The sequence below is a fragment of the Phodopus roborovskii genome, unplaced genomic scaffold (genome assembly GCF_943737965.1).
Source record: "Phodopus roborovskii unplaced genomic scaffold, PHOROB, whole genome shotgun sequence".
In the NCBI taxonomy this organism is placed as follows: Eukaryota; Metazoa; Chordata; class Mammalia; order Rodentia; family Cricetidae; genus Phodopus; species Phodopus roborovskii.
Window position 1 is genome coordinate 38,283,222 of NW_026126418.1, and position 23,095 is coordinate 38,306,316.

The 23,095-nt window shown below is 40.4% G+C and overlaps 1 protein-coding gene across 1 annotated transcript in view; it reads left to right on the forward strand.

Moving 5' to 3' along the window:
- Nucleotides 1-9,093: 9,093 nt before the first annotated feature.
- Nucleotides 9,094-23,095, forward strand: part of Galnt3 (polypeptide N-acetylgalactosaminyltransferase 3) — a 37,349-nt gene continuing 23,347 nt past the window's right edge. Inside the window, exons 1-2 of the mRNA XM_051184556.1 lie at nucleotides 9,094-9,242; nucleotides 21,815-22,442. Coding sequence (XP_051040513.1) covers nucleotides 21,928-22,442 — 515 coding nt within the window. The 5' untranslated portion in view covers nucleotides 9,094-9,242; nucleotides 21,815-21,927. The remainder of the gene's footprint in view (nucleotides 9,243-21,814; nucleotides 22,443-23,095) is intronic.

Sequence of the window (23,095 nt, forward strand, 5' to 3'; positions counted from 1 at the left end):
ATTCTTTGTCTAACAGTTGTTATCTCTCAACCATGGTTTATGCATTACTTAACAGAAAGACTATTTTCTACATCAAACTGTGAGTTGTAAATTTGTGTTTATATATTTTAATTATCACCAAATGGGCAAAATTATGCTGTTAAACATTATAGAGCATTACTTTATACCATTTTACTTATGTGTTAAAAATATACTGCCTTACCAAACATTTACAAAAAAATAAATTTTTAAATCCTCATTTTTACTATATGTTATGTACATATACAAATGTGTAAATATATGCACATATATATATAACTATTAATATATATGTTTGTGTGTGTGTCTGAATAAGTGTGTTTGTGTGTGCAGCTAGGAGTCAATTGCCGGGCCTTGAATATTCTAAGCAAGCACCCCACTACTGAGCTACACCTCCAGCCCTTCAGGTATATTTAATGTATCAAAAGAAACAAAATGTCAAATGGAGCATTGTACTGCCATAGTTTTTTATTTCCTTTTATATATCTGGACCCTATATTCTTTAATACTATCATTATGGAAATCAGTATATTTGGGTTTTGTATGATATTACATTTTATCATATCTTATGTTTAAAGGAATATTTGTATGACAAACATAATTTGGGCTCAATATAAGTGAATGTATTATAAAACGTGTATGTAAAAATAAACTTATATGGTTTCACTTTCTCATATATTGTTACTGAATTAATCAACTAGAAATTGGGGAATCAGAAGCTTCGATTAACATTGTGATGACTATTCTTGGTTGCCAATTTGACACACCTATCAAGAGGGAACTTAAAATGAAGATCTGCCATCATCAGACCGACTTGTGGGCACATTATGAAGCATCACTTGATTAGTAATTTAGGGAGGAGGGCCTGGCTCACTGTGGGCGGTGCCATCCCTTAGAAGGTAGCAAATATTCTTCCTTCTCCCTCACCCTCATTCAAAGTAAGAAATAAAATTTTCTTGAAATACAATGTTATGGCAAAATATCATATGCTAGTTCTTTGTCCTCGAAGGCACTTCACCGTGTTTTTTATTATTTGTTTTGTTTTGGTTTTGGTTTTTTTTTTTTAAGTAGTAAACCTCAGATTTCATGAGCCCTGCTCTTCAGTCTTGGAATCTGAGTAATACCAGAAGGAATAATTGCATCCAGAAAGGGTGGAAGCACAGGAGTGTGTTGTCACTATTGGTCTCAGGGCTTCATTGGTGAAAGCTCACGTGTGTGCACTGAGCCCTCCATGCAGTCCTTTCAAAATGTCAACTCTCTCCTGCAGTACGGAGGGTACATATTCAACACACATATATATTTTTTTTTAAAGACTTTAATTTCTTTCTTTATTTCTTCCTTGAACACACATATATTTTGTGTTAATTTTTTTTTATTTCTCACTGTGATAGTTAACAGGGAGCACTTGACTTTCTGAAGATAAAATAGGACATAAGAAACTAACATTCTTATGTCTGTTTTTGTATGTGTGTGCATACATAATCATGTGTGCTGTGTGGGAATATGTGTGTACAGACGCTTGTGGAGGTCAAAGGTTGGTGTCAGATGTCTTACGTAGTTGTTTTCCATTTTATATTTTGATATGGAGTCTCATTCAGTGATTCAGCAACCCAGAGCTCTTCTTGCCTCTGCCTCTATGGTAATGAAATTACAAGTGCAAACAGAATCATTGGGCTTTTTTTAAAAAAATCAAACTCAAGTTTTCATGCTTGCACAGCATATCAAACACCTTTTTGACTGAGCCATCTCTAAAGTCCTCTATGTATATTCTTAAGAATCATTCTTACATCCATCCCAACCACAACATGTGGTAATCAAACCTTAGCAACTGCTATCACAGGCACCCAGGCTGTCATTTTTGACACTGGCCTCAGTGTAGCTTTGGCCATGCCTACATGGTTTATTTTGTTTTATGATATTACACAAGATGCATGATTTCTCAGTTTCTTGTGCTTCTTCTAAACCAAAGATTTCTCAAGGCATAGACAGTAAATATCTTAGACTATGCAGACTATGTGGTCTCTGTCACAGCTACTTAAAACTAACACTGTAGCATCAAAGCCACTGTAGACAACATAGATGTATATATATTAATGAATGGACAGGTCTCTCAATAAAATATAATTTACAAAAGTAATTTTGCCTGCAATTGCATATATTTGGGGAACTTGGTAAGTCTTTTTGGGGGCATTGTGTTGTGATGCTATCTGAGGTGCCTTTTCTTTCTAATCAACATTGGGCTCACTTCTTACAGTGGTAGAGTCAATGAAACTAACTTCTCTTTTTTTTTTTTTTTTGTCTGTGTCAGTATCTCTTTGCCAGTCTGCCTTCAAAGGTCATATTCATCTTACTGATTATGTTGGTCTATGCAAGCAGTATCCTAGGTGGTTAAGCGATGGCACTCTGAAATTATAAGATGTTACAGGCATGCTTCCAGTGCCTACCCTCCACTAATTCTAATAAATCCAATCCTTTGCCTCTTAGAAGCCTTCTGTTGGTGTCTGTTGAGACATCAAACTTAAATACTTAAAATGATCCCCCAAATGTGCTGGCTTAAAACAGCAACAAGTTAATGTTCCTCCTGACTTTGTGAGCTTTGTCACGCGGTAAGTAATTGCCTAGGGTTATCCACCAGGTTGCACTTAGCAGGGAGCTGAGCTCAAATGGAACTTCTAGGAGAGAGGAGAGAGGAGAGAGGGCATCTCTCTCCCCGATTTCCCCTTTTCTCCTCTCCCCCTTTTGTCCCCCTCCACACAGACACATGCTCTTTCACTCCATGCTTTGTGGCACAGACAACTCAGGAGTACATTCCAAGGGACAGAAAGAAAAATGAAAAGTGTTTCTCTTGTGTTCTAGTTCCACAATTCAGGACAACATCTTCACCATATTCTATTGGTTGAAGCAAACTGTGCATATACTAAAAGGTTAATAGTCAAGAAATTGAAGTGCACTTCTTGGTGAATTGGGTTGGCCATGCTTACTGGAGTAGGAAGAATTTGGATCCAATTTGCAGTCTTCCACATTCCAAATACAAAGTTGGTGGCTACTTTTTATTCCAGTGGTCATCTGAAGATTGTTGCCTATCTGTTCAGGGGATAAATACCAGCTGACACATGGGATTATACTCTATGGTGAGAGAGTATCTCATACGAGGAAGAATGGTATAGTGAGATGGGACTGAAAGGCAGCCAAGATTCCCTTCAGCCAACTGAATCACAGCAGATCATCACTTCTAGTAAGGGAAAATGGTCATTCACTTGTCAAATCCTGGACCCACATGTGAACTTTACAATGTTTCATGACTTTTCTTGGGGAGATCTATCCATTCCAGATAGAACACCAACAAACTAAAGATACAATTTCACACAAGTCTAGCTTGGGAAAACCAGTAAGCAACTGGGATTACCTATAAAAGCATTAGTGACAAACTTACAGGAGCATGGATAACTGACTTTCAGTTGGATTCATAGCCAAAATTCAACTTAGCATGGGGAACACTCATAAAAGCTTCACCAGTAGAGTCTTGTCAACACTGCATTTCTATATATTCTAGCACTTCTCAAGACAGCATACATGGTTATGTGCCACTAGACCAGGAGCTGAGAGTTGGTAATAGGCTGGGTCTTATAAGGTTCTGGCTCTACTCTGATTTTAAGACAGTGATGGCTATAACCTTGGAAGGCAGAGTTCCACAAGACCCATTGATGACATTTTCTAAGGTATACATAAGAAAGTTCAAGCAATGGCACTAGTTACTTGACATGTTGCTATGTTGCCAAAAGCAACTGAAAGGAATGAAAGAGGGAGGGAGGGAAGGATGGATGGAGGGAGGGAGGGTTTATTTTTGGTTCACAGTTTTAGGGAGTATAGCCCACTCTGGCAGTGACTGCACAGCTGCAGGAACAGTAAGCTGAGGAACGGTGAATATTGTTCAGGACCCTGGCCCATAGGATGGCACTGCTCACATTTCCAAGGACTTGCTTCCATAGATTTTATCAATTCCATCAAGTTGGCAACCAAAGCTAACCATCAAAAACATACAGACCTTGTTGGATACTATCTTAGTCATTGTTTGATTGCTGTGTAGAGACATCATGACCATGGCAGTTCTTACAAAAGAAATCATTTTGGGGCTGGTTTACAGTTTTAGTGGTTTAGTCCATTATCATCATGGCAGGAAGCATAGCAGAATGCAGACAGACATGGTGCTAGAGAAGTATCTGAGATGTATATATCCAGATGTGCAGACAGCAGGAACAAAGAGTCTCTAGGATTCAAATAGGTTTTTTGAAACCTCACAGTCCACCCCCCCCCCCCAGTGACACACTTCTTCCAACAAGGCCATACCTACTAACCCTTTCAAATCGTGCCACTCCTTGACCAAGTTTTAAGTTTGGCCTATGGGGGTCATTCTCATCCAAACCACCATAGATACTATCCTTTCATGAATGAAATACATGGGAGCAATGAAGCCTAAGGGCCTAACTACAAAGTTGAGGCAATTACATCAAATCTGTACAGAGTTGAAGAAATGTGATGCCATTCCTGGCTTAGGGTTTTATCTGTATACTTTCTGAAATGAAGCCTCCTTGACTAGACCTTGGTGAGGAAAGTGTCCCCAAAGCCCTTGGGCCTTCAGAGGATAAACCACATGGCTGATTTCTTTGTGTTTTACTCTTCCACTTCTCATTTATGATCTAAGGTCTTCAGTGTCTTTCCTGCTATACCATCTAACCCACACATTTCTTTTGTGGTGGGTACCAGCTATCTTAAGAGAAATACAGAAAATTGTTATAAACATTTCGAAAGATGAAGGTTGTGGTTGTTCCAGAACTGTTTGAAATAGCAAACTTTGGAAGCAGTCTTTATTGTCCAACAATAACTGACAAATAGAACCAAACAAAGGGATCCCAGGTAGCCATTTGAAATAATATTGAGATGAATCTATTGATTCAGAAAGTTATGATTAAAAAAGAATTGTGGCTATAAAAGAAGTCACCCAAAATGATCATGCCATTTTATTTGACATGATATTTTCTATATATATACTGTTCTACTTTTCACAATACCTTTAATAGTAAATCTATCTGTAAATATATTTAATAGAAAAAATTTTGAAGAGCTATGAGTGTAGCTAAGTATTAGATTATTTATTGCCTGGTATGTAAGAGGTCCTTAGCTCAATACTCAATATCCAGCACACACCCACAGCTACCCACCCACTCTCCACATATGAATTCATGCATCTTGCTATGAATATATCTTTCTACAGTGAGTATAAAGTCTTTTGCAATTAAAAAAAAAACCTCAGTGTCCAGAAAATACCAGTCTAGGAACACTTTGAGCCACAGATGTCTGGATTAGATCTCAGAGGTCAACATCATCCAAGACCATTGTCATATTTTTTTTTCCTATGAAATGTTCTTTTGTGCCACTGTCAGAACTCAGAGTTAGCTAGATTGAATATTAGTCTGACTCAGCACAGCATTTCTTTTTGCTTTTGTGCTAATGCTTAAAAGCTTGAAACTCTGCTCTCTATTCAATATATTTCATCAAATATTTATTGAACACCTACTATGTGCCAATCATTAAGGAAGCAACATTAACTAGATAGTTCTACTGCAATTTTAGTCAATAAACAGTTCCACAGAAGTGTCTGTCTCTTTTCAAAATCCAGGATAGTCATTCTAATGATATTCTTAAGGCAGTCCCTCCCCCCCTCAAAAAAAAGTCCCAAACAATTTAAACATGAATAATGTACTTCTGATGATTTCATTGTGCTGACTAGGACAGTGTAGTATCAGCTGGTTTATTATTTTTTAAATGCTCACACAATTTTTGTCACCTCCCTGACATGACACCACTGTTGTCCTCTTTGAATCAATAGCAATTCAGGTCTTTTGTTCCTTTTGGTAGAAATTGCTTCAATCTGTTTAGTTTTGGAGCCAAATCTCTCAGTTAGACTTTGAGCTCAGAAGGAGGATTCCATGAGGTAAAATTGTTCTAAAGTCTAAGCCAAGGCATATGTTTCAAACTTCAGTGAATAAGTCCTGTTGAATCAGCAATTAAACAATTAACAAGCTAAAATACAGAATGCTTAGCTGAAGGATACAATTTTATTTATTCAACTACACAGTTTTTACTAATTTAGTTTTTAGGTAAGTTAGTTACATTTTTCTTCCTTGTAGGGTTTTTTTTTTTTTTTTTTTTTTTAAATTCATGGTGATTCTCACAGTATGACAGTATGGCATTTAGATGAATTTAACTGCAAAAGAGTTTTGTGTGTCCTCACATTTTACTTTGCATAAAGGAGTATCTGCCTTGTGAGAGTGGAAGGTGCTTTACATAATGTCTTATAAAGGAGAGGTATCTGAGAATGGTCACTCTTCAAACCATGTCCTTTATATGACAAACCCACTACTTTTCTTGCCCAAGGTTATTTCCCTACATGTGTTCTTAAGCCAGCCATTCTTTGTACCTATATTTTGGTAAAGATGCCATACACATTTTTTTTCATGACATTTGATGCATTTACTCAGTTAGCACATATTTCCTGAGGAGTTACTACATATCAAGTCTTGATCTTGGTAATAGTTTAAATGTTAACAGAAATGATTAATAAGTAAGTGCCTCAAGTCAACATAACTAGGCAGTTTGTGAATAGTTCTACATGTTTGAACATACATGTGTGTATGTTGAGGAGAGAAGAGATATTTGCTGCACTTAGTTCCTGTGTAAAATCTGCCCAGTTTCCTAACATAAGTGTAATCATATGCCAAATACCTACTATTAAATAGGCTTGTTTCAGACACACACACACACACACACACACACACACACACACACATATATATATATATATATTACATAAACCTGGATTCTATTTTATGGTGAGATATTAATTTCAGTTCTCTGAAACTAATGCCTCACTTCACATTTTAGAGTAGGATGGCACTTTCAAGGCTCTTATAACTAATTAGACTTAGGGCATTAAAATTTTCTGTACAATAATAGTTTTTCTTAGCCTTTAGCATTCTCATTTTAATGTGAAGCAGAAATTTTTCAATTTATTTCAAGGCTTTGCTTTCAGAATGCAATGCAACAACAGTTCACATACTGTGTGAAGGGGAACAAATAATGCTAGATTCAGAAATAGGGATGACTTGGGTGCCATCTCTGTCATTGTTAAACTGGCGGCCAGTTTTCCCAATAACTCAGGAGCACCTTTCACACCTTTTCTTTACACTCATCTTGCAACATGAGGCCTATCATCTCACATTCTCTTTCCGTCAGCCTGCCTGAGCCGCTCTTCACAGTTGCTTTCTGGTGTGACTAGTCTCTATGTCACAGCATTTCCACCTGTGATACTAGGATGCCATCATACACCATCTGCTTTGGCCCTGCTCTTGTCAGTGCAAACTGTCACACTTAGCCTTGGGGAGAGGAATAAAACTTTTGACCATCTTTGGCTGGTCCTGCCTCATTCAGGGTGGGTAGTGCACAGGAAGGAGGTAGGAATGTTGTGGTTATGCAGTAGGATTTCTTCCAAATTTCCCCAAAGATGAGCATTAATCTCTCTCCACTTGAATTCAAACAGAAACAAACAAACAAACAAACAAAAAAACCCCATGAATTTAGGAAATTAATTTTTTCAGCTCTGGGCCTACAGACACACAATAGAAGGCTACTATGGAGGAGAAAGGAAGGAGGAACCTAAAAATACTTTCAGATGTTAAAGCGAATGTGTCACATAAAAGTTCCCTGATGCCAACGAAACAATCAGAAATATGCAAAACAAAGAATTATCTGAGTGTTAAACCTAATTATAGGTGCCAGACTATAAAATGGTGCTAGGCTAAAACAAAGGTTGCACTCAATGAAATACAACTAACACCTGTTGATAGTGTACTAATGATTTTAAACCTTAGTCTCAGGTCACATATAAAACTCACTGTAAAAAGGCAATGTGAGTGGCACATGTATGAGGAAGGCCTTTCTTGTTCTTTATAGGAAAATCTATCCCTACACGATCAAACACATTTCCCAAAGTTTTCAGCTGTTTTCCCACTTCCCCACACACTTTTGAGAACAGTCAAATAACGAGAGTTCATAGAAATGTGTAAAAGCAATGTGAAATCCTGGCTTTGGGTGTCAATGTCCAAAGGACACAAGGCATAGTGAAAAAGAAAAGGGGAAACACGGTTTAAGGCTCTTAGACACACTGGCAAAACCGAACATGTTTAAGAGAGTGGGTTCTCACCTTGCAGAATAGATGTTGGTCTTTTAAATCGCTCTTTAATGGAAACAATCCCTCTCCAGGAAACCAAAACTCAGCCCAAAACCATGGCAGAGGGGTTCTTCCAAGGGCGCTGTTGTCCCTTCCTGTGGTTATTGGTTTGCCTCTCAATAGAAGAACGTGTGGTGGTGGACCTCAAATTAGCTGAACTTGACCAAATACTAGAAGCTTTACTTTGGAAGAGGGAGGTGCCTTCTCGGGGACGTGAGGCTTCCCTACCCTAGCGCCCGCGGCCAGAAACGGAAACCACTAGCTGCGCTCAAGTGAGTGGAGTGATGAAATCAAGGCTAAAAGGGACGGAAGCTCACCAACCTAACTGGTGACAAGCAGCTGGGCCCCGTGAGGAAGCTGCACGGTTCCACAGTGGTTCCCACCGCATCCCTGGGTTTGGACCACGCGAAGAGAAAGGGGAGCCGCAAGCGCTCGTGAGGGTGGGGGGAGGAGTGCGGGCTCAGATTTCGCAAGGTCCCGGCCTGTGTGCTCCGGGTACCAGGTGGCCTCCGCGCGGGGCAACGCAGACACGAACGCTGCAGGGCTTGCTGGCGGCGCGCGGGCTGCAGAGGAGTTGCGGGGCGCGCGCCCGGCCGGCTCGCCTGCCGCTCACCTGGAGCGCTCAGGTAGGACCTGGGCGGGGCGCGGGGCTGGCGCGCAGGCGCGGGATCGGGCCTCGCCCCTGCCGACGTCGCCGGCGGGAGCTCACCTGGGAGACTCTCAGAGGAAGAGGAGCCTGGCCGCCACCTCGCCTGGCGACGCGGGAGGCCCGGCGGGCAGGCAGGAAGCGGCGGCGGCGGAGCAGTTGAACCCAACAGCCCACGGGAGCCACAGCCACCCGAGTCGCCTGCGCCGCCACCTGCACTTGGCTCCGGTCCCGCGGGCAGCGCCTCCGGCCAGCCACCGCTTCCCGCCGCCTGCCCAGCCCACCTGCCAGGTAAGCCGGCTCGCAGCCCGCGGGGACCCCGCGATCCGGACAAGGGACAGGGGCCCAGACGGCCCCGAAGCTGCCCGCTGCCGGTTGGACGCGGTCTCGAGAGCGGGTTTCAGTTGCCCCCCTCGGGAGAGGCCGGCGGGGACACGGCTCACGCCTGTCGCCGGTGCCCCTCGGCAGCCCCGGGGCAAGGCTCCAGCACGAGAGATCTATCCGGGCCAGAAGTCTCTCTGCTCCCCGGCTGGTCCTCGGGAAGGTGGTTCTACGGCGGAGGTGCTGCGCAAGAATCGCCAACTTGGGCTAGCAGGTTGTCTGCCCGCTCCCTGGTACCTAGTGGGGCCAAACCCGCGACGGGGAGGGCTGTGGCTGTGCCGGGCAACTTTCCCGGCCAACCCCCAGACAGTCCTAGACTGGAAACCGCGGCAGCCTGAGCCATCTCGAAGCTTTCCGACTGGTTTGGAAGGCTCTCGGTGGTCGGACTCCGGAATCCGCGCTCTGCTCTTTTCCGGGTGCACTCCCCGAGCCAGAGCTGCGCCCACTTTCCGGTTGAAGGTGGCAGAGTCCAGGTCTTCGTGGCAGGAGGAAATAGAGCTGCGGTTCACCAACTGCACACCCTCCTCTTAGAAGACCTGTTGACTTAAGGACCAGTGTATCTCGGATCTGTGGCATATGACTCAAAGGTTCAAAAAAAAAAAAAAAAAAAAAAAAAAAAACAAAACTTTGTTTCAGCATCCTGCCACGTCTGAACCTGGGAGTGCCAAGCCCAAATTCCTGTCTACCTAATTAGGATTTTCAGAAGCCTAAAAATTAAGGTTGAAACTATGTTTACCATAAGTTTAATTCTTTTCTTCTGTTTTGGGGACTTCATCAAGTTACCCCACCACCACCACTACCACCCTTTTCTGAAAATTGTTTTTAAGAACAAGTTACTAATATGACTTGCTGTTGAAGTTACACTACACAATGAACATCTGAATTTGAATCCTTTTGCTAAAATCCAGAAAGTTACATTTGAATTTGTGAGTTTCTGGTTGTGAGAAAAACTGTACTCTAATCAACTAACTTTGAGTTTGCTGCTTAGGCATATAAGTTCAAGGCCAAACCTTATAATTATTTCTTTTTAACCTTTACCACTAACTGAACCTAACATACATGTTAGTCGATACATTCAGGGTAGTATATTACTACCAAACATTTTTTTAGTACATTGTTTAACCAACATTTTTTTCATAGAAAAAAATTAATAATAAATAGTAATGCTAATCCTTAGGTGTTTCAGTTCTGCCTTTACAGATTTTTAAAATATATATTTAGATTGTACATTTAACTTAAAACCCTTTAGGCTGTACATTTTTTTTTAATGAGGTGCAATTAAAATTTAAAACCCACCATAACAGCACATAATTGTTGATTCAACCAAGGCCTTTCAAGAGCCTCACCTACTTTCTTAGACTTATCTCCATAGTAAGAAACTGATGTGCTAAGTAATGTTTGATTGAATATTACTTTCCACTGGCTATTGGGCAGGTATTATCAGACTATCTTGACTCTAACCTCGCGGGAGGGGGAAAATGTAGCCTCTTCTTGTAATAACAATAGAGCCTTGGTTGCTGTCTGTAAGGGGTTGGGGGGAAATGTTTTCCTACACTAAGCTATTGGAGCCTTAAGAACATTAGAATATCTTCTAGTGCTAGCATTCTGGGGCTGCCCAGTCAAGCCATCCCAGTTGAATAGCAGCAGCCCAGGAGGGTGTTCTAACTGTATATTCTGCTGTAAGGGTTCCACAGAGCATCGCTCTGGTGGCTTGACTGAGGGCTCTCATAACATCATATCTCACTACTCACGTCCTTACTTGTAGCAAGATGCTGATCTTCCTTTCTTACATGTAGTGTGTAAGGCCTTTGTAATTGTAGGAGAGTCAATTGTTCTCTGCCCTGCTCTGATTTACTCTGATCTCTGCTCTGTGGTGACTCTGTGAGGCCAACATGCTTTCCCCTGGCTGAGAATTTCACGTGTGTATTGATGGTGCCATGTGGACTAACTGGGATTTTTTTAATCCCTTTTTGGTATTTCAGACACAGTTAATGAGCCAGTTTGGATGACATTAGCCAGTTTCTGATCTTTTATTATATTGGCTTAAACCATATTTTGTAAGGCATAGACCCAATGTCTTCCATCCACTTGCAATAATCTAGACATTTGGTTTCAAACACACTTCCTTAATACCAGTGTTGCAAAAACATTTTTTTTAAACCCACAGTCCTCTAATTTGAAATATTATGTTTCAACTCAATACATTGGCGAGGGTGTATGTACGTAAATGAAATGAGTTCTACAAAACAATATCTAGCCTTGGGACACAGATGCTTTAAAAAAAAAAAATTGCCGTAATGTACTAGGATGATTTCATGTCAGCTAATGGCTGGTACCTGTAGTGCTAAAATGATGTTCTCCTCTAAATGTATATGTCGTTAAGGGTCATTGTTCTAAAAGCTTTCTCTCTCTCTTTTTCTCTCTGTCTTTGTCTCTCTCACACACACACACAAATTTCATAAAATCATATTGCACTTATGCTTATTTGATTGAGAGTTTGAGGCTCTAGGATATCTATATTGGAAAATCTCTCACATATCAGGGGCTACACAAAATCTCATATATATATATATACACACATATATACACACACACATACATACATATATACATACACATATATATGTATGTATACTTATACACACACATATGTATATTCTGTTAATATTTTAACCTTTATTATAAAACAGGTATAAGAGGTGAATTACAGGAATCACTGTCTCTCCTCCATAAAAAACTAGATTCATAAATTAGCCTAAAGGCCTGTAGCTAATAGCTTAGCAGATAAGGGCATGATCTGTTCGTTAATAAAAATCCTCAGTTCCTAGCACCCACATGGCTGCTCACAACAAACTTACACCAATTACTAAATATTTCATACTCCTTTCTGGCTTCTGTGGTCACTGCATACATGTGGTACACTCAGGAAAAACTTCTATACACATAAAAATAAATAATTAAGACTGGGCATATACTCCTTTAAAGGATAAACTCCTTTAAATCTAGCACTCCGGAGGCAGAGGTATGTTTGAGGCCAATCTAGTCTACATAGTGAGTTCCAGGACAGCCAGAACTACATACGTAGCTAAGACCTCATTGAGGAAAAAAAAAAAAAAAAAAAAAAAAATCCCTAAGTCCCTAAGTGATTTAGTCTTGGGAAGTCTGATTGGGGATGACTGGGGATAATTAATATTTTCAAAGACATTTTTAACTTTAAGCTACCTTCACATTCTTGGTGGAAGGAACTTTTCTCTGAAAGAAAATATTGCTGTATTTCTTACTTGGGGAATGGCTATTACCAAAATAATCAAGATGCACTCTGTCCTCTGGTCTATAAAGTTAATAGGATTGGAATAAACAAATCATTTATTAGTCTAAAAACTCATCAAGAAGAAAGGGGTATGTTCTGTCACCTATCCAATTATGCATCTAGTTAATACAGGATAATTAGCATTATATTATTTGGGTAATTTTGACATAATTAATGTACTGTCAATGACAACACTGAATTTAATCAGTTCCAGCAATGGCTGGAGACCAAAGTAAATTAATTTATGGTAAAACACAGGCAAGTAAGACTCAGAATTCTGCATCATTAGACCTAGGCAACTAGACAAAAGCCTTCCTGAGTCATTCTCTGAGTTGGGCTTATAATTCTTTAACATCTTCCCTGTACTTGTTTGAATTTAGACTGTGTAAACTCATCTGCTCATGTTTGTGGATGTGCTGGGAGTGTCTTTAAGTTATCACCACCATAACTAGAGATAACACTTGTGTCAACCCGGACCTTCATCACTTCACACACACACACACACACACACACACACACACACACACACACACACACGCAAAAAAAAAAGAAAAAAGAAAAGAAAATAAAAGAAAAAAAAGAAAGAAATTCACTTCCTGTAGTCCTCTGTAGATGTTAGAAATCTTATCATGTTTTACCCACACCCAAAAAAAAAAAAAAAAAAAAAAAAAAAAAAAAAATGTGTGTGAATCGTTAGCTAGCAAAAGTTGAGTGAGTGAACCATTAGGAAACTGCCATCTATACCACTGGCAGAATGAATCTTGCTACAGAAATAGTCCTGACATTAATTTGTTAATACTGCCCTAGACCCTCATGAGGAACAGCATCATAGTAGGTATAGGAACCATGTCACTACCCTAACATTCCAAAACATTCAGAATTTTGAAACACACGTGGCCTGGGAGACTAGGAGGAGTAGACTGAGCTCTGTAGCAATATCTGACAATCAGGCCACAAGTACAGAAGTTATTTTTAACCTTGTCTTATCAGCCTCCACAATAGTTTCCATCTGAGGTGTCTTTGTTTCTGCAAAATGCATATATAGAAATCTAATTCTATGTGCGTTGGTGTTAAGGTATGAGTACTACCGACAATGGTGGTGTACACATTTTGCTCTAGTACCCTTGGAGCAGAGACAGGCAGATCTCTCTGAGTTTAAGGCCAGGCTATCTTCCACAGCAAGCCACAGGCTAGCCAAGGCTGCATAGCCTTTGGAAGGTGATTGGGTCATGAGGGCTCTGCCTTCATGGGGGCTAGGAAAGCTGGAGAGTTGTCTGGCTTTTGTACTTCAGCTATGTGGCTGCACATACAAGTATGTCATTTATGGGAATGGGCCCTCTCTTTGCACTGATCTGCCAGCATCCCAGTCTTAAACTTCCTAGTGTCCAGAATGTGGAAGGTTAATTTTATTTATAAATTAGCTTGAGTAGAGTACTTTGTTATGGCCATCTCAAAACTAACACAGCAGCCATCAGCTCACAGTCTGTTTAACACTTCACTGTTTCCTCAGAACTAAAATTCCCCCCCACCCATTTCTCCCCTCTAGCAGAGAGCTAATAACTCCAGTCTAGGATATTATACTTACTTCCTATCTGAACTCCTTTCCTGCATCGTTCCTTCCTTCCTTCCTTCCTTCCTTCCTTCCTTCCTTCCTTCCTTTCTCTTATTTAGTTATTTTGATTTTTCGAGACAGGGTTTCTCTGTGTAGCCCTAGCTGTCCTGGAACTAGCTCTATAGACCAGGCTTGCCTTGAACTCACAGAGATTCCCCTGTCTCTGCCTCCTGAGTGCTGGGATTAAAAGCATGTGCCACCATTGCCAGGTTATTGCCATTCTCAGATCTATCCTCAGCAGAATCCCTAAGGTGATGATTTAGAAACAAACAAAACCCATAAACTGGAACTACTTTCTTCTCTGAGTAGAGCTCATCAAGAGATTCCTGTAGCTCTCAGGTCTCACCTGATTGGAGCTTGTTGGTAGGTCTGCCTGTGCATCTGTGTGTGCAATCACAAACACCGTTTGGATGGTTTTCAAAACATCCAACCATTTTCTGCAAGTGTGAACTATGAAGGCATGAATTGAGGCAGCTGAGGCAGGGGGAGGTAGCATAGTGGTAGAGCCCTGTCCTCTCATGCTGGAGGCTTTGTATTTGGTCCCCATCAGCACTTAAGAAAAGATGAGGGGTGCATTAGGAAGTGAGGAGTAACATAGGAGAAGAGCCTCATTGAACTTCCTATTTAACTTAGACTGTTATCATTGTCCATCTCATTCCTTTGAATTCTGTTATCTGAGGACTTCTGTGTTCAAATAAGATTCATTTTTCAGAAGTGAAAAGTTAACTTTGTGGTTGAAAGACCATACAGCTTTTGTTTATAAATATTCTCCAAGTGAGGACTTACTCTTGGTGAGAAAGTATAAGAAGGAAGGTTTGACTTGGGTATAGTATGGTTAGGGCTAAACCAAAAGTGGGGGCGGGTGGAGATAGAAAATAAAGAAAAAGAGAACTTGATGGTAGCTGTTTACCTTCATAATTTCTTACTGTGACTAAACCCTCTTAAGTAAGTATCTCCCAAATCTATGCATTTTTCTTCAGGCCCGTTATGACTGTCATCTCTGGCCTGGACTTTTGCGATGACCAGATGGCCAGATGGCCAGATGGCCAGCCTTTCCGAACTTCTACTGATTTCTTTCTGCATCCAGAAATGAGACTTTTCAAAATACTTGGCCACAGTGACCCCCTTCCCAAAGCCCTTCCACGCCCTTAGGGTAAGACAAACCCTTTAATGTGGCCTAAAGTCTGGGCATGACTCAGATGCTGCCACCCCCTCGCCCCCCCCCAATCCCTCCTGCCTGTGTTCTGGCAGCCTCTTTTACTGCCAGGTTCTTTTTGCCTCTAGGTCATTGCCAAGTGTCATTCTTTATGCCTTTAATAAGCACCTCCCTACCTTTGGGGCTGTCAACTAATACTCAACCTTCAAGTTCCAATCTGAGCTCCTTACTTTTATCTCTATAAGTGGAACTTGTCTCTCTCTCTCTCTGGAACTTACACTCTTTCCCCTCTCCTCACTTCAGACCATGCACTAAATACTTTAGCCTAAAGAAATAATGAACTAATTGGTACTCAGGTATGTATCAACATTTAAAATGGATTTCCTCCCAGAAGAGGGTGGCCAAGTCCAATATTTACCCCTCATGTTACACTATGTTTTCAATTACTAATAGCTATTCTATTTTATCATGTAATAATTCATATTTATCATCACCTTGGTAATTATCCATATTTGTTTACTGTTGCTCATTCGTTTAACATATTTTAAGCAATTTGCAAGTAACTCAATTTTCATAGCAACTTGTGAAGTATATACTGCTTTTCTCCTTTTTTTTTTTTTTTTTTAGAGAAAAAAAAAACCCCTGAGAGGTTAGTTCATTTACTTCCACGTAGAAGGACTTGTAATCTCAGAACGAAGACACAGAGCCACTTAAGTCTAGTTATAAATCAGTATTTCCATTTACTTTATGTGTGAATAAAGTTAAATGTGAGTACTAAATGAGTCACATCTATAACAACAAATCTCCAGTCACTTGTCCACCCTCTGTTTAAGATGCCTTTAACAGTATTCTCCTTTGGCATGATACACCTATAGTGTGGTTTCTCATGTCAGTATTTAACATTGTCTGCTGACTTCTCATTATGGCAGATAAATATTTACCTCTTTTACTCACACATATACCTCTGCTATTCTTTCCTCGACATAGAAATCTCATTCTTTGTTTGCATTTTGATATTTATTTATTATGATTATGTAGATAGTGTTCACGACAAATCCAAAGAAGCCTGTTGAGGTTGTTTTGTTTGGTGTTTGAAGCACAGTCTTATATATAAGCCCAACTTTTCCTAGCACTCACTGTGTAGTTCGGGATGTTCTTAATATTCTCTTGCCTCAGGCTTCCTAGAGTTCTGATTGCAAATGTGTAACACCACACTGGGCTAGGCATTCATCTTTATTTCTAGTTTTTCTTTTATCTTATATACTGTCAGGTTTAGTCTCTAATTGGCCAGGTTGGTATCAAATGCTTCAGATATGTTATCCTTCAGCCTCCAAATACTTGAGACTACCAGAATGTGTCCTGTAGCTAGCTTAGAGATTGCTTTTAACACTTTGTTAGTAGTTAACTAATTTAAGAAAAATGACCTGCCTAATTTTTCCATATGTTAAGTTGGAGCCTGACTTCTTTGTATAACAAACTCTCCTTGGCATACATCAGATTTTTGGTCTCCTCCATCTGTCCTCCTATTCTGCTTTGGACTATTGTTTGTTGGGCCTGTTCTGGGTCTTCTGTTGGTGATTTTCCTTTGATGATACCTTTGAATTGGTGTTTTTTAGATTATGTGACCCTTCCTATCTTTCCATCTATTATTTTGTGTAGCATGTCTTCCTGAGGATGGTTTGTAGAATTAAGACATTCAAAATACCACATTATGAAAATCATTATTACATTTTCATCATGATTTTTTGTTATAGTTAGTCTTTTCATAGCAGTCATCATTTTCCAAAATAGCATGCAATAAGTTTTTCTTTGATTGTTACTGTCGGATACAGTTTTCCATTGTCTTGAACAGAGAGTTCATCCTCAACTCAGATTGAGTCTCACAGCCTCCCTATCAACTGATTTGTTGACATCAGCCAACTCCCAAGTCTCTTTTCCAAACCTCCATATCTCTTTGATTCATCTCTTGCTCAAATTATTTTTCATAATCCCATAATTGCCTTTACCCTCGTCTAACTTATCTGACCTCCTCTTTCTCCAAAAATAATTTATATCCTGCAAAACTTTCAAGGGCAATCTTTTTAACTTTCAGTTTTAGTTATCATACAGCTTAAAATCAACTAGGGCCTCACCCATCGCCTGAGGAATTAAGTTTAAATCCCACAGGATTATGGACCTATCCCTTCTTTGTTTGGAACTTGGCATTCAGCACAAGGATACTCAGCCTCACTCTATGACAACTGACTGCTCCTGACCTTAGGGAAAATAACCCTGTCTGAGGTCAGCCATTGAAGGTACAGCTACTGGTTTATGTCGAACATAAATTTATAAGAAAGGAAATTTTTGATTGCTTAACCACCAAGAGAGTGTGATGTTGGGTTACCAGAGATAATTGGATAACTCAAAACTATTTTATATTTCATATTAGCCACATTTGCCACCTGATCTTAAAAATGCTATGAATGATTTGAAGATTGGATTTGATTGTGTTACATCTAGGTTAGTAGAACTAGGGAGGGTGTAGTAGGGAAGTTTACTGTGTTGAAATTTGAGTCTTAGGATTTTTAGGTCAAGAGTAAAATATAGCCCCTGGGCCAAAATTGGTGCACAGCCTGTTTTTGTAAAAAGCAGTTTAATAGGAACACAGTTATGCTTATTCATTTATGCATTGCTTTTTTTCCCCTCCAGCATTTAATAGTTGCGATAGAAGTCATGTGGTCTTTAAACCGAAAGGAAGGAAGGTGGGAAGGAATAGAGTGACTGACTCTTTAAAGTATGCTGTCATCTCTACAAGCTGCTAGGCACTGAGAGTTATAGCTTGAGATCTAGGAAAAAGAGAAGGGTGTGCCTTTAGAAAGATGAATGGAGCTGAGCAAGAAGTCTCCCTGTTTTGCCCTTTGTATCCCCATCCATTAATACTCTTGGGCCTTCAAAGGAAGAACAAATGGAGTGAAATGATCTTCTGCCTAGGAGTTTTTGTACCCCTCCATAAATGGGTTGGCTGATGAGACTTACAAGTGCATCTTGAATGCTCACCCTCCACTTGCATTGCATAGGATCAGTCAGCATTCCTTCCCCTAAGTATTGTCAAATGCATCCAGGAGTGGTGCCTTTGCACTTGTGAAAAAGCAGTCTGCAGTTGCTCTCTTTAGGTCAGTGAGATCAGCTTCCTGATTTCAGTGGAGTTAATGGGGTCCTGTAACAGCAGAAGCACAGAGGCACCAGGCATTATCCACCGAAGACACAGTAGCTACACCTTCCGTAATGGAGGGTGGGGGTATAGAACCATCAGAGAGCCTTGTCCTCTCTATCACTACTGGCAGCTGAGATGTTTTTGGCAGATCCCTAGTGGTAACTAAGAAATAAAACAGATAGGCAACTTGTAGTTGTCAGAACTGAGAGCTTTAGTTTCAACTGTTACCCAAACCTCTGTCAATCCATAGAACCAGATAATTCTGTGAGTTACTTGTTCACTGTGCTTAGAATGAGAGATAGCCAGGGGTATAGATGTGTTTTGGTTGACTGGAAGTTACAGTGGTTTGTATGACCTGGGCCTTGAAGAGTATTGATGCTGGAATTTGAGGCTGTGTATTTAAGTCTTTCAGAAGGGGCAGACCCTGAAGAGATTCATCTAATCTAAACACACCAACGGACTTTGACTTCAAGAGAAAGCTTTTAATGATCTAATGGAAAAAAAAAAAAAGGCACACCCCATGGCTCATGAACATCAGCCAGCACCCCTCCCCAGCTTTTTCCACGGCTGTGAATAGTGGGCCTGGTGTGCAGGAATGGAAGCGGTCTCTCCAGATTTGCTACTGTGTTCCTGTCTACCGAGAACAGCACTGAGCCCTGGAGTGGACAGGAAAGGCTGAATAGTCCAAAGGATAGCCTTTACTGCTTACCAGTTTATGATTTGTATGCTTTAATTATTAGCCTGATCTGCTGTATTGGAACAAACAACCCCTGTACCAGCTGGTGCCATGTTCAGTCCTGTCAGCAAAGTGCTTCAGGAACGCTGAGTGTAACAGGGGCTTCCCTTCCTGGCTTCAGGGCTGTACCCATACTCAACTCTTTCCATGGCTTTCTCCAGTGGTAGGCCCCCTATAGGGAACAGCTTTCCTCCAATTGGCCTCTCCCACTCCACTGTTTTTACAGGGCCTGACTTGGGCAGTAAGGCTGTGTGTCCTGCCAGCCTAAGTCACTGCTCCCCAAACTATTTCCCAGACTTACACAAAGGTCTGAAACAATCGCTCGTGTGTGGAGGTAGCTCTCTACCCTCTATCCCAGGCAACTAGCCTCAAATTAACTTGACCTCAGCTACACCTTAAAAACACAAGCTTGACTTCAGAAGCCAGCACTGTCCCTCAGCACCTCCCAGTTCCAGGAACCTGTTCCTCCCCATGAATGGGCCTCTTCCAGGACTCCGAAAGGGGCTGTCTGGCAAGTGTCAGAGCTATTACCTGCCCCTGTCGCTATAGGCATTGGGCTCCTATCCCTCCCTTACATGCTATTGAATAATTCTGTTACTGGACTCTTCACATTCTTGTCCACCCTTCTCATGCCCCTGTTAGTATCACCTATACTAGGGTTGATTTTTCTACTACATAAGATTGATTATGATCCTGCCTTAAAGCCATCCTCACCTCAAATAAGAAGAAGAAGAAAAAGGGTAAATTCCACATTGCCCTGAATATTTGCAGGCTGTTTGTGAATTGGTTTCTATCTGGCCTCTCCATGTCTTCTCCTGCTATTTCCTGTCTGTGCTCAGATAAGGCTGTGGCCTTTTTTATTTTTGCCATTCTATCTCTCATCTCTGTCTTGGCAATCTGCCTAAAAGTTTCTTATCTTTCAAGATTCTGTTCAGCCGTTCAGTCATGCCTGGGCACTTTCCCCTAAGACATCTGCAAATATTCTGCCTTCTTAGTCTTCTCATAGCATACATGACCCTGCTTTGCCTGTTGGCTTATGCTATATTATGTTTACCCCTCAGCCTCTGTTCCCTGAGGGCAAAAAGTTATCTGGAGTGTTGTGGCCAAACCTAGAACAATCTAACTTTAAGTTCCTAAAGCTAGAAATGCCCAGAAATATTGGAATCTCACTTTTATGGGCAACAGACATCATAACTGAGGCATCTTTGGGAGCCAAAGTTTACTCTTTTTTCTTATTTTAAATTTTATAACATTGGGACAAATGCTGAATAAAATGTACAAGTTAGTTTTCAATGTTACAAATGACATTTCCTTTAATTATTTTGTAATTATTTTGGAGGATAACAGGCAATTTTCTTTCCTTGTCACTGTTAACAGTGGGGGAAAGCATGGATTCATATACTGAGCCCTTTCACATTATTATTTTATTTATTTGTTTGTTTATCTACTTTTTTTTGGGGGGGGGACAAGGCTTCTTTGTATATAGCTTTGGCTGTCCTGGAACTCATTCTGTAGAGCAGGATAGCCTCAAACTCACAGAGATCCTCCTGCCTCTTCCCCCCAAGGACTGGGATAAAGGCATGTGCTGCCACCACCACTACACAGTGTACATTACATGTTTTAAATGGCCAAGAAGAAAATCAACTTCCAGCCTGATTCAGGCTGTCATGAAGTTATATTGGTTCACATTAGGACAGACACAGTGTTTTTTTTCTCATGCTTGATTATAAACAACTTTTCATCATGTCAACTTCGGCCTTTAAATGTTGGAGGCCCAGAGACACCTCAAGTCAACCTAAGGCTGTTTTCATTGTGCTTCTAGATTTTGTATTTGTGCGAGTTATTGAAATAGCTGCAGAAAACAATGACTTCAATTGATTTTAAATTGTAAATTACTCTCCAGGAAGAACAAATCTGGGAGAGAATGCCAGCTGACTTCCTGGTAAAGCTTCGTCATCATCTCACTTTAACTGGTTAATGGCCAAGCACATGAAAAGAAGGTCACTGCTGAGGATGTTTGCCAGTGCATGCCAGCATAACTTTGCTTCCCTGTGCATCTGCCTTGCTTATAATCCACGTAACCAAATCCTTTGACCATTGCTTAGCAAGCTCAGATATATTTCTTTTTTAAAATCTGAAGATATATTTGCAATGCAGTATTACACACACACACATACACACACACACACACAAACACACACACACACCATATAGTAGTTATTGACAGATTTAACAAAATGTCTGGTTTTTTTTTATTATTATTATTTTCTTGGCTAGAAAGATTTATTCTTTCACACTGGATCATAGTCCATTATCATAACTATTTTCTTCTTAAAGCGTAATTTTCTTGAGGGTAAAATTTCTATGTATTCTTTATGCCATAAGAGTACCTTGCAGCTCTTGTTCAGTTGTTGGTTGAAGTAATGACTATAGGAAAGAATAACTACTAATGTCATTTATCATCTCTATTTGTAGGTGTTACTATTTAAAGAAACCTTTTTACCGGCAAATCTATGATAAAAAGTATAAGTAACAAAGGAAACCATAACTGTTGTCTGTCTGTCAAGTAACAAGCATTTAATGCCAGAATGGCTCACCTAAAGCGACTAGTAAAATTGCATATTAAAAGACATTACCATAAAAAGTTCTGGAAGCTCGGTGCAGTCATCTTTTTCTTTCTAGTAGTCTTGATTTTAATGCAAAGAGAAGTAAGTGTCCAATATTCCAAGGAGGAATCAAAGATGGAGAGAAACTTGAAAAACAAAAACAAAATGTTTGACTTTATGCTCGAAGCTGTAAACAACATTAAAGATGCAATGCCAAAGATGCAAATAGGAGCACCTGTCAAGCCGAGCATAGACATCCCTGAGAGGCCCTGTTTGCAAGGCTACTACACAGCAGCAGAGTTGAAGCCTGTTCTTGAACGCCCACCTCAGGATTCCAATGCACCCGGTGCATATGGCAAGCCCTTCAAGGTCGCCCATCTCACTCCAGAGGAGCAGAAGGAGAAAGAACGTGGGGAAGCAAAGCACTGTTTCAATGCCTTTGCGAGTGACAGGATTTCCTTACACCGTGATCTTGGACCTGACACCCGACCGCCTGAGTATGTTGGAGAATATTCAATAACTGTTTGTCAGCAGGGTTTTCAAGGAAGAAATGTTAACTCGGGCTCGCTCTCTAGGCACTCTGAAGCAAAGTATGAGCCAGTGCTGTTCACTGGATGTTCCCTTTGGTTTTGTTTATAATGATGGAGGCAGAGTATCCATAGCTCTTGCTGGTTGGGCAGTGGAGACATGAAATGTACCTTCTGAATTAGAAAACTGAATTCTAAATCTGATGTACACTCAAGGGGAAATCTCCTTTTTTTTTTTTTTTTTTTACCCCTCAAATGCCATAATTTACTCACCCATCTAGGAACATTTGGACAGTTTTTATAGAAAATGTAAGAGGTGACAGGGTTGTTTTCTCTGATTTGCTATGAAATAGAAATGTTTTTGAAACCGTGCTAAGATTTTGAAGCCATCAGGTAGTTTATTGGTTTGTGAAGTGTGTCGCACCCTTTGTGAGTACTGTTAGGATGTGATTATATCTCAGAGTGTTCTGGTTTTATACACTTTGCTTTTAAGAGTGGATGTTGTTACAACTGACTTCCACTCTCTCAGAAGCTCTGCAGATGTGTTCTCATCTGTAGATTCAGAGACACATATTCCTAATTAAGTGATGTCATTTACATACTTGTCTCAACTGTGCAGAATC